This window comes from Staurois parvus, unplaced genomic scaffold (genome assembly GCF_062004578.1).
Source record: "Staurois parvus isolate SC_StPar_1 unplaced genomic scaffold, SC_StPar_1.0 ptg000316l, whole genome shotgun sequence".
Taxonomy (NCBI): Eukaryota; Metazoa; Chordata; class Amphibia; order Anura; family Ranidae; genus Staurois; species Staurois parvus.
Genome location: NW_028318112.1, coordinates 2,995,798 through 3,008,053, shown reverse-complemented (window position 1 = coordinate 3,008,053; position 12,256 = coordinate 2,995,798). Strand labels below are relative to the sequence as shown.

Sequence of the window (12,256 nt, the reverse complement as noted above, 5' to 3'; positions counted from 1 at the left end):
TCTTAAATGTAAATTTAAGATAGTGAAAAAGAAAAGATACAAAAAGAATTCCCTTTTATATGGAAAGATAGAGAGATAAAATATCTAGGGGTTAAACTCACTGCTTCGTATAAGAACTTGTATAAATCAAATTATATCTCACTTTTAAATGAGATTACGGAGGAGCTAAAGAAATTGGGAGGAGGTAACCCGTTTTGGATAGGGCGCATAGATCTGATAAAAATGGTAATTGTACCTAAAATTCCAGAAGATCCCAATTGAACCTCCGGAGGTTTTTTTCAAGGTAATTAAAAAGATGTTAACAAGATATATATGGAAAAATAAAAAGCCTAGAATATCTTATGATTTGCTGAGTAGAAATAAAGAGAAGGGAGGATTGGGAGTGCCAGACTTTTAGAGGTATTATTGGGCAGTAATTCTAGCAAGAATTTATGACTGGACACACAATCCAGAGGGGAAAAGGTGGGTTAAGATCGAAAAGGAATTAAGCGGAATTAACTTGAGTAAAATCATATGGGTACCAGCACAATATAGAGGATTAAAAGATACCACAAGTGTTTATACATTAAATGTTTTAAAGGTTTGGGATAAGTTGCACAAGTTTATGAAATGGGATTTTAATTCACAATTAATGTCACTGAGGAACATGGAGTATTTCCCTCCAGGTAGGGAGGAGAGCACAGGAAAATGGTTTAAAAAGGAGGATATTCAATTGTTGGATATTATGGAAGGGCAGGAATTGAGAACACTTACGGAGTTGAAAAAGGACAAAAGGGACCTTTTCATTAAGTTAGACGAATGGAGATATCACCAATTAAAACACTTTGTCGGGAGTCTTCCGAAACCTTTGAGATTGAGAAAGGATTGGAATCTGTTTGGGAGGTTGTTGGAATCACGTGGAGATGGGAAACGGGGCACAGCAAAAGTTTATAAGATTCTCACCGAATTAGACACACACAAAGCCAATGTACATAGTAAAATGGGAAAGGGATTTGGGAAAAGAGATAGATGAAGACAAACAGAGGAAAATATGTAGACTAACACATGAGAACATAAGCATGAGAGAGGTGGAGGTAAACTATAAGTGTTTAACAAGATGGCACATTGCTCCGAATGTTGAATACAAGATGAGTGGGGAAAATACACCAGAGTGTTGGCGGGGGTGTGGAAAGATAGGTACGTTATATCACATATGGTGGGAGTGCCCAAATATTCAAGGTTTTTGGGAGACAATGGTTTATTTAATCGGGATAATTTCTGGGATAAAGATAGGATTGGACCCAGAGTTGTGTCTATTACATAGTACAGAACTATCAGTGAACAAATACAAGGATTTGGGTATATGGTACTATCTGAATGCGGCAAAGGGGCTGATACCTAAGTTTTGGCATAGCTCAGAGGTGCCGAGAGAAGAGGATTGGGTAGAAAGAGTCAACCAGATACAGTGGGGCAAAAAAGTATTTAGTCAGCCACCAATTGTGCAAGTACTCCCACTTAAAAAGATGAGGGAGGCCTGTAATTGGCATCATAGGTAGACCTCAACTATGAGAGACAAAATGAGAAAAGAAATCCAGACAATCACATTGGCTGATCTGGAAAGAATTTATTTGCAAATTATGGTGGAAAATTAGTATTTGGTCACCTATAAACAAGCAAGATTTCTGGCTCTCACAGACCTGTACCTTCTTCTTTAAGAGTCTCCTCTGTCCTGTACTCATTACCTGTATTAATGGCACCTGTTTGAACTTGTTATCAGTATAAAAGACACCTGTCCACAACCTCAAACAGTCACACTCCAAACTCAACTATGGTGAAGACCAAAGAGCTGTTGAAGGACACCAGAAACAAAATTGTAGACCTGCACCAGGCTGGGAAGACTGAATCTGCAATAGGCAAGCAGCTTGGTGTGAACAAATCAACTGTGGGAGCAATAATTAGAAAATGGAAGACATACAAGACCACTGATAATCTCCCTCGATCTGGGGCTCCACACAAGATCTCACCCCGTGGGGTCAAAATGATCACAAGAACGGTGAGCACAAATCCCAGGACCACACGGGGGGGACCTAGTGAATGACCTGCAGAGAGCTGGGACCAACATAACAAAGGCTACCATCAGTAACACACTACGCCGCCAGGGACTCAGATCCTGCAGTGCCAGACGTGTCCCCCTGCTTAAGCCAGTACATGTCCGGGCCCATCTGAAGTTTGCTAGAGAGCATTTGGATGATCCAGAAGAGGATTGGGAGAATGTCATATGGTCAGATGAAACTAAAATAGAACTGTTTGGTAGAAACACAACTCGTCGTGTTTGGAGGAGAGAGAATGCTGAGTTGCATCCAAAGAACACCATACCTACTGTGAAGCATAGGGGTGGCAACATCATGCTTTGCGGCATGACTGATCCATGTACAGGACAGAATGAATGGGGCCATGTATCGTGAGATTTTGAGTGCAAACTTCCTTCCATCAGCAAGGGCATTGAAGATGAAACGTGGCTGGGTCTTCCAATATGACAATGATCCCAAACATACCGCCCGGGCAACGAAGGAGTGGCTTCGTAAGAAGCATTTCAAGGTCCTGGAGTGGCCTAGCCAGTCTCCAGATCTCAACCCCATAGAAAACCTTTGGAGGGAGTTGAAAGTCTGTGTTGCCCAGCGACAGCCCCAAAACATCACTGCTCTAGAGGAGATCTGCATGGAGGAATGGGCCAACATACCAGCAACAGTGTGTGCCAACCTTGTGAAGACTTACAGGAAACGTTTGACCTCTGTCATTGCCAACAAAGGATATTTAACAAAGTATTGAGATGAACTTTTCATATTGACCAAATACTTATTTCCACCATAATTTGCAAATAAATTATTTCCAAATCAGCCAATGTGATTGTCTGGATTTTTTTTTCTCATTTTGTCTCTCATAGTTGAGGTCTACCTATGATGCCAATTACAGGCCTCTCTCATCTTTTTAAGTGGGAGAACTTGCACAATTGGTGGCTGACTAAATACTTTTTTGCCCCACTGTATGTAGGATGGAGAAACTGTATTATATGCAAGAAGAGAAGATGGGGTTTTATTACAGGAGGTGGGGAAAATGGGAAGATTTTGTGCCAAAGGTGAAATATATGAAGCAGTAGAGAGGGATATATGAAAGTCCCCCTTACTCAGGAAAAGATGTAATGGAGAAATGTAGAGTGGGTGGTTTTATTATTAGGAGGGGGTGGGTTTTGGGGTGGGTGGGGGTATTAGATAGGGGGTAGGAGGTAATGGGAATGAAGATAGAAAGGGATATAACTGATGGTTATATATGTTTTATGAGAGTAATGAAGCAATATGTGTTTTGTATGGAAAATGAATAAATATTTAAATAAATAAAAAAAATCGCCAGAGTTCCTAAACCCCTAAATAAATAACCAGATAAAAACAAAATTGATTGCTTAATTGCAAGACAACCTAAAGCAAAAGGCCTTCCTAAGGTGCGGTACCATCCCAAGGAGAGAAAAGCAACAGGTTGTCTGATTTGGTCAGACCCTGTTTCCTGAAATTAAACCTTGCCTGGTCTTTATGAAAAAATGAATGATGTTACAATAAAGTAGATAGTCGGTTTGCCATAATTTTCATTAGTAATTTAAGGTCATTATTATTCAGGGAGATGGGTTTATAATTCCTACTTCCCCAGGGTCCTCCTGAGGTTTTGGAACTACTAAAATATAGGTCACGTTCAAATCCAAGTCCAGGATCCTTAAGAGCATTAAAAAACCTTTACAAATGAGGGACCAAAGTCTCTCCAAAATTTCCATAACATAATCCCGAGAAGCCATCCAGACCCAATGTTTGTTGGTTAAATTGCTGTATGAATTTCTTCTTCAGATATAGAGCTTCTGATATAATACATTTTGGTAAGAGGCAGAGAAGTGAGGGAATGTGAGGGAAAGGCCTTATATTCAACTAGCTTTCGATTGCAAACATGATCAAATGGGTCAAGACAGTTTACATTATACTTGGCACAAAAAAATGAACAACTCTACAATATGCATGGTGTTTTAGTATAACAAGTAAATATTGAAGTTGTGTTTGGTGCCTGAAAAATCCCAATCATATGCAAGTACGTGTTGACTTCTAAAACTTGAGGATGTGGCACATTCATTTTTAACTAGCCTGGACAGGCAAAATTAATTAAATATTAACAACTATTTCAACTATTTGTTGTAGGTTGTGTTATCTATTTGCCTGTTTTTGCAATTACAGGTTTGTTGAAATTGATAGAAAATTGCCACATGTATGGGCATTAGTAGTGCTTGTAAGGCAAGAAAGGCTTACTTGCTATACAAAGCACTAATATTAATAGTTTACTTAGAATCACTAACATGTTATGCTAATTTAAGTACAGTAAAGTAATATAGTATTTATCAGAGATTATCTACCCCATGGTAAGGGAATTTTTTTCAATTGATTGTCACCAGAAACAGGTGTCCCGATTTTAAAAAGTCTCACTTAACACCCACTTCTTATGACAACTGTGATATTTTGGATTTCACATTACCATTTATCCTGCTAACAAAGACAATACAAGTGGGTGACTCTCTGCAACAAAGGCACAGACAGCAATAAAAACCTGGCAGAGATTCTAACCCTTCGTGCATTAAAACATTTACATATTTTAAGCAAACTTTTAAAAAAGTTTGAAACAAGCCCTCATTTGCCTCAAAGCTATAGACATTGTGGAGAACCATTCACAACAGAGGTTCTAAAACAGGTGTTTTACACTCAAGTCAAAGGACAGACCAGAAAGGCAGTTGTTCCTTTATCTATAGGCTGCACTTTGACACATAGGTAGTCTGTCTTAACACACTACAAGCTACATGTGGATCATAAAATGTGTGCGTTAAATGCACAGCAATGGACCTGACTGGTGTGAATGAGCTACCAACCTGCTTTTTCTCTTCCTTTTAGTATTGTAATAACCTAAGATTTGAACCAAAACCCCTGAATCAAAATCCCTTAACCAAACTACAATTATAGTATGACTATTCCAATTACCACATCTTCTAGAAATCTTTTTTTAGCAATAGCATACAATACTATAAAAGCCACAATTGTTTGATTAATTAATTTATTACTAATCCTGAATTTCTTAGAACACACAAATGGCTGAAGATTCTGGTGGAAGTCACTGAGGTTATGGGCAGAGTTTGTTTTGATCACTCACAACTGAATTACAGGTGAAACTCGGAAAATTAGAATATTGTGCAAAAGTTCATTTATTTCAGTATTGCAACTTAAAAGGTGAAACTAATATATGAGATAAACTCACTACATGCAAAGCAAGCGAGTTCAAGCCGTGATTTGTCATAATGGTGATGATTATGGCTTATAGCTCATGAAAACCCCAAATCCACAATCTCAGAAAATTAGAATATTACATGCAATCAATAAAACAAGGATTGTACATAGAACAATATTGGACCTCTGAAAAGTATAAGCATGCATATGTACTCAGTACTTGGTTTGGGCCCCTTTTTCAGCAATTACTGCCTCGATGCGGCGTGGCATGGAAGCTATCAGTCTGTGGTACTGCTGAGGTGTTATAGAAGACCAGGATGCTTCAATAGCGGCCTTCAGCTCTTCTGCATTGTTCGATCTCAGCAGATGACATGGCTCCCCAAATCAACACAGACTGTGGAAACTTCACACTGGACTTCAAGCATCTTGCAGTGTGTGCCTCTCCATTCTTCCTCCATACTCTGGGTCCTTGGTTTCCAAATGAGATGCAAAAGTTGCTCTCATCAGAAAAGAGAACTTTGGACCACTGAGCAACAGACCAGGTCTGTTTTTCTTTAGCCCAGGTAAGACGCTTCTGACGTTGTTTGTTGTTCATGAGCGGCTTGACAAGAGGAAAATGACATTTGAAGCCCATGTCCAGGATCCGTCTGTGTATGCTGGCTCTTGATGCACTGACTCCAGCCTCAGTCCACTCCTTGTGAAAATCCCCAACACTTTTGAATGGCCTTTTCCAGACAATCCTCTCCAGGCTGCGGTCATCCCTGCTGCTTTTGCACCTTTTTCTTCCACACTTTTCCCTTCCACATAACTTTCTATTAATGTGCTTTGATACAGCACTTTGGGAACATCCAACGTATTTAGCAATTACCTTTTGAGGCTTTCCCTCCTTATGGAGGGTGTCAATGATGGTTTTCTGCACAACTGTCGAGTCAGCAGTCTTTCCCGTGATTGTGATTCCCACTGAACCAGACTGAGAGACCATTTAAAGGCTCAGGAACCCTTTGCAGGTGTTATGGCTTAATTAGCTGATTAGAGTGGGACATTTTAAGCCTAGAATATTGCACCTTTTCACAATATTCTAATTTTCTGAAATTGTGGATTTGGGGTTTTCATGAGCTGTAAGCAATAATCATCACAATTATGACAAATCACACCTTGAACGATCTTGCTTTGCATGTAATGAGTCTATGTCATATATTAGTTTCACCTTTAAAGTTGCATTAATGAATTAAATTAACTTTTGCACGATATTCAAATTTTTCGAGTTTCACCTGTATTTTTCCAAATCAGCAGCCTGCATTTTGTAGTTGTAGTGGATAAGCTACCAAAGGAGCACCAGGTCTATTGTTAGGCATCTATACATGTAGGCTTGGCTTACTAATAATACAGAATTTTCTAATTTTCCAAAGGGAATGGTCCCATAGCTAAAAGGGAAAATGTGACGCTCTATTCATTTCAATCATCCAATCATGTCAAAAATTTTCAACTGTACAAAAACCTACGTTCAATATATTCTTTTCCCCCTCTTCTACATTAACACTAGTAAACACTACCACTGTGTTTTGTAAAACATAGTGTCACAGCTTTGGCAATATAAAACATTTATATTATGTTGGTATGGGCTCAGCTCATACATGTCAGTGTGATGGCAAACCTACTACTGATTATGAGGTAGGAAGGTTAGATTTTTCATGTTATTACCTAGAGTATACTATCAGGAGTCTATTTTAATTCTATTAAGATATTAAAGCACATCTAAAGTTAAGACTTTTTTTCACTTTTTGAATAAAATGGGAGATATAGTTCAAAAGCATTTTTTTTTCTTTGCAATCTGTTTCTCCTTTACCTTTCCTTAATTTTCTGCTCTCTACACTCAATGGAAAGTGAGAAAATATATTTCCAATATGAGGGAAATCCTCTCATAGGCAGTTGTAATGGGAACAAGTGTCCCCATTATAAGATTTTTTAACTCTCATCCTGCTCAGGTGGCAGCTCAAAATTTTGGATTTACTCTCACTTTCATTTACTAATTTTGCCTTTTGTTTATACTTTGAGCAGCCACATTAATAGACTAAATGAGTGAAATCAGGCAAGATTGAACCAAAAGCCCCTCATGAGTAAGAGATCAAAATGTAATCTTATGAGATTAGGTTTCATCTTTCTAATTTTGTTATCATGCACTTCAACAGTGATTCTTTCTGATTGTTAAACCTTTTCTTAAAGTGTCACATAGGATGTAATCATGTCCTGAGCGATATGTGCAGGTCTCATTAAAGTTCCATTGCATGCTCTTCATTCTCTAGTGGCTGGAGTACCAGTGATGACAGCAGCTCTAATACCCCTATAATGGACTGAATTAAACCTGTAATCATTCAGTTGTGGATATGAAAACCTCTACAGCTCTGCAGCTGGTCTGTTAACGCTACACATTAATTAAATATTTCCTAAAGAAACTTACATCAGAATTGGAAAACTTTTGACATTCTAAGTGTTTGATATCTAGACACTGTAAAAATATTGTCAACACTCTCCGGAATGATTGTATATAATTTTGGGATAACAGTATCTCTAAGTAACTGTCCTAAAGGTGGATGGCACAATGACTTAGAAGCAATGTAAACAACCAGCCGAGAGAAACATTTAAGTACATAAAAGAATCAAGCACTTACGTGACACAACTGGACGAGGACGCATGGAATGGGCGGGGCTTAGTAACAAAGGTAAGCCGCTGATTGGCCGGAGAAAGACAGGCGATGAGATGAAGAGCTAAAGGCAGAATTGTCCCTGAGAGAAGAAGTACAGTATGGACAGACAGACAGTACAAATAATACAGGGAGAGGGGTGTGGAACACATAGTGGATACCCTTAGCTCCAGGTCTGGACAAGCTAGTTTATGAAATACAGCTTGAATGGTGTTCTGGTGATTGCCAAATTAACACAGAATGGTAATTTTTAAGACAAGGCTCGTCTTAAATATTATGGGAAAGAAATACAGATATGATGACATAGAGCTAAGGGGAGTACCAGAAACAGATATTACTTTCCCAAATTCCACCCACCTCTTATTGACAACAAAAACAAATTTAAGTTAAGAGATATCTGGGTAGAATAGAAAAGAGCAGCATATGACTTTCCAGCTGTGGCTCTCAGCATGCTCTACAGATGCAATCTAGTAGAGTAAGTTGGCATATGCAATCAACAAAAAAAATTGAGAGGCATAGACTGCTTATCCCTACTGTAGAAATAGGACACTTACTAGGTACTCTGTTGATAGCCTTCAGTGGTCTGAGGACACGCACAGTTCGGATTGCAGACAGGTTTATATTCTGCAGATCCAGGGAATATTCCACCATCCTGCAAATAAAAGGGATAATGAGAGAAAGCTACAATAGCGATAATACACATTTGTCTTGATTAGGTACAGAAGGTTATAAAGCAGAAAAAAAGAGATATTCAGCCTGCTACCTTAGTTCAGTTTTACATACTATGCCTACCCATTGTTAGATGTAGTGGCTGTATTAGTATTTTTAGGCTTTTTACTTTAGTTTCACACAGTTACAGAGTTACAGTTAACATAAAAACATAGAAAAGTGATGGCAGAAACAGGGGCGGACTGGCAACTCATGGGGATCATGGGGCCCCTGTGTCCTTGCCCAAACTCAAAAAAGCCTATGAAAAAGGTACCAGAGGCATCTCATGGGGCCCCCTACTGACCCCGGGCCCTCGGACAATGCCCGTGATTCCAAATGGTCAGTCCGCCCCTGGGCAGAAAGTAGACCAAGCAGCCTGTTGAGCCTGCCCTTTATTTTAATATGTTTTGTATTTTTGTTTTTTTGGGGTTTTTTCAGTATAGATCTAGAGTATATTTGTCCCAAGCATGTTTGAAGCCACTTACTATTGACTGACTCACTACCTCTGCTGGAAGTCTATTCCAGGCATCAACTACCCTTTATGTAAAATAATATTTTCTAATATTAGTTTTGAACTTTCCTCCACTTAGTTTGAGGTCATGTTCCCATGTTCTTGATCTTAGTTTCATATTGAAAATACTGCCCTTTTAAAATTTATTCACCCCCTTGGCGTATTTAAAGGTTTCAGTCTTGTCTACCCTTTCCCTTCTTTCCTCCAGACTGTACAAATTAAGTTGCTGAAGTCATGTTTGTTATGTTTTATCCCTCAGACCTTTTTTTTTACCTATCTCTGGACTCATTCTATCTTATCAATATCTTTTTGTAAGTGTGGTCTCCAGAACTGGCCATAGTGGGGGTTATTTACTGAAGCTGGAGAGTGAAAAATCTGGATGTGCATAGAAACCAATCAGCTTCCAAGTCTTATTGCCAAAGCTTAGTTGAACAAGCTGAAGTTAGAAGCTGATTTGCTACCATGTACAGCTGCACCAGATTCTGAGCACTCCAATTTTATTAAATATATATATATATATATATATATATATACACACCATATATGCCAATGTATAAGATGACTTTTAACCTTAAAAACATCCCCCAAAAATCGGGGGGTCATCTTATACGCTGAGTATAAAATGCGAACCTTAAATTCTGCGATGTACGTGACGTTGCCAGCGTGAATAATGATTGGCAGTAGTTTTACGTTACCATGTGAGTGTAAACAAAACAGCTGCTAGACAGGAGCCCATCATGGCTCCACCAGCAAAAAGAAGGAAATATTTAACAAGTTTCAAGCTGAAGGTTGTAAACTTTGCCAAGGAACATAATAACTGTGCTGCTGCAAGACATTACGGAGTAACAAAAAAGATGGTTCAAGACGTAAAAGCAAATGAAGATGCATTAAAGAGTATGCCAAGGAGTAAATGTGCATTAAGAAGAGGCACCCCACATTGACCATAACTCGAAAATCATGTAGCAGACATGGTGCATGAGCATCGTCAAAATGGTTATGTAGTGACACGAAATAACATACGTATGTTTGCACTTCAGTGGGCCAAATCCAACCCAGACCACAGCAAAGGATTTAAGGCAACTGTATCCTGGTGTACTAGATTCTTGGAAAGGCATAATCAGGTATTGAGGTAAAAGACCAAAATTGCACAAAAATTACCTGCAGATGTCAACAGCAAAGTAAGTAATTTCCATCGATATGTAATGCAACAGCGCAAGGAACACAGCTATGCGTTAAGCAATATCGGAAATATGGAAGAAACTCCTATGAATTTCAATATGGTTGGAAATAAAACTGTCAATTCATGTGAAGTCTAGTTTTACAGTGGTACTAGCATGTACAGCTGATGGCACCAAACTAAGATCAATGATTATTTTTAAAAGAAAAACAATGTTGAAAATTAAGTTCCCTGTTGGAGTTTTTGTAAATGAGAATAAAAAAAGGCTGGATCAATGAAGAAGGGATAAAGCTATGGCTTGATAATGTATGGAGTAGGCTACCAGGTGGACTTCGTCAAGAACATAGCCTACTGGTGAGATATGTTCAGAGCTCATTTAACTACCAGCACAAAGGCTGGCAAGAATAAAACACAGATGCGGCAGTTATTCCTGCAGGTTTGATATCGTTGGTACAGCCACTGGGCATGTCACTAAACAAGCCATTTAAAGATCGCATTCGAGAATAGTGGAATGAGTGGATGGTTAGCGTTGAAAAGTCATTCACAAAAGGAGGAAACATGCGTCCTCCAAAGTTGGATGTTTTGTTTAACTTTCTCATAAAAGCCTGGACTGATATCAGGGGCGGACTGACAACTCATGGGGCACCCGGGCAATAGGGGATCATGGGGCCCCTGTGTCCTTGCCCAAACTCAAAAAAGCCTATGAAAAAGGTACCAGGGGCATCTCATGGGGCCCCCTACTGACCCCGGGCCCTCGGGCAGTGCCCGAGTTTCCAAATGGTCAGTCCATCCCTGAATGATATTGATGCAGAAACAGTAATCAAGTCTTTCATGAAGTGTGGCATTTCAAATTCATTCGATGCTATGGAGGATGACTACTTGTGGCAAGATGAAGGGGAGGCCGAAGCTGAAGCCACACCATCTGATTCAAAATTAGATCCATACGATGACCAGGGGCAGACTGACCATTTGGAAACTCAGGCACTGCCCGAGGGTCAGTAGGGTGCCCCATGAGATGCCCCTGGTACCTTTTTCATAGGCTTTTTTGAGTTTGGCAAGGACACAGGGGCCCCATGATCCCCTATTGCCCGGGGGCCCCATGAGTTGTCAGTCCGCCCCTGACGATGACTGTCTTACAAATGTATCACAAGATGTCATTGATGAACTTATGATGTCAGATGATGAACATGATGAGGATTTTGAAGGATTTTAAGTGCCGGTAAGTCATAACCATTTTAATTAAAATTATTTAAATCAAATCTCATGTTTTTAAATGGTGTGCCTCGGAAGGGGGTAGTCTTATATGTCGAGTATTGCCCAAAACCTATGTTTTAATTGGAAAATTAGGGGGCCGTCTTATACGCCCAGTCGCCTTATACGCCGGTATATATAAGGTAGGTGGATCAGGAACTCCTTCCTCCTACTGGTGACCTAACTGTCTGGTCACACTGTTTGCTCATTTTGCAATCATCTGAAATGAGTACCCCCAAATCTTTTTCCTCTGTAATGCTGGCCAACACTGTATCCCCAATGTTGTACTCTCTCAAGTGATTCTTTTTTCCTAGGTACATTATTTTACATTTAGAAACACTGAACTGAAGTTTGCACTACTTTGACAGTTACATAGTAAGTCAGGTTGAAAAAAAAGACACTAGTCCATCTAGTGACCACTAAAAAAAAACACACACACACACACACGAATAGAAAACACTTCATAAACCTCCTCCCCAATCCTTTACCCACATTTAATCCATAGGCAAGCAAAAACAAAACGCAATAAAGCATGATCCAATTCACCCCCCGTGGGGAAAAAATATATTGCCTTATGAGGCAATTGCATATTCCCTGGATCAACTACCCCTGTTGTTATTATATC

At 39.3% G+C, this 12,256-nt stretch overlaps 1 protein-coding gene across 3 annotated transcripts in view; it reads right to left on the bottom strand.

Moving 5' to 3' along the window:
* The window catches only part of CACNA1I (calcium voltage-gated channel subunit alpha1 I), a 1,904,325-nt gene that overhangs the window by 1,511,836 nt on the left and 380,233 nt on the right, over nt 1–12,256 (bottom strand). For all 3 annotated transcript variants that reach the window (XM_089683626.1, XM_089683627.1, XM_089683628.1), the window contains exon 3: nt 8,539–8,636. In XM_089683626.1, coding sequence (XP_089539752.1) covers nt 8,539–8,636 — 98 coding nt within the window. The remainder of the gene's footprint in view (nt 1–8,538; nt 8,637–12,256) is intronic.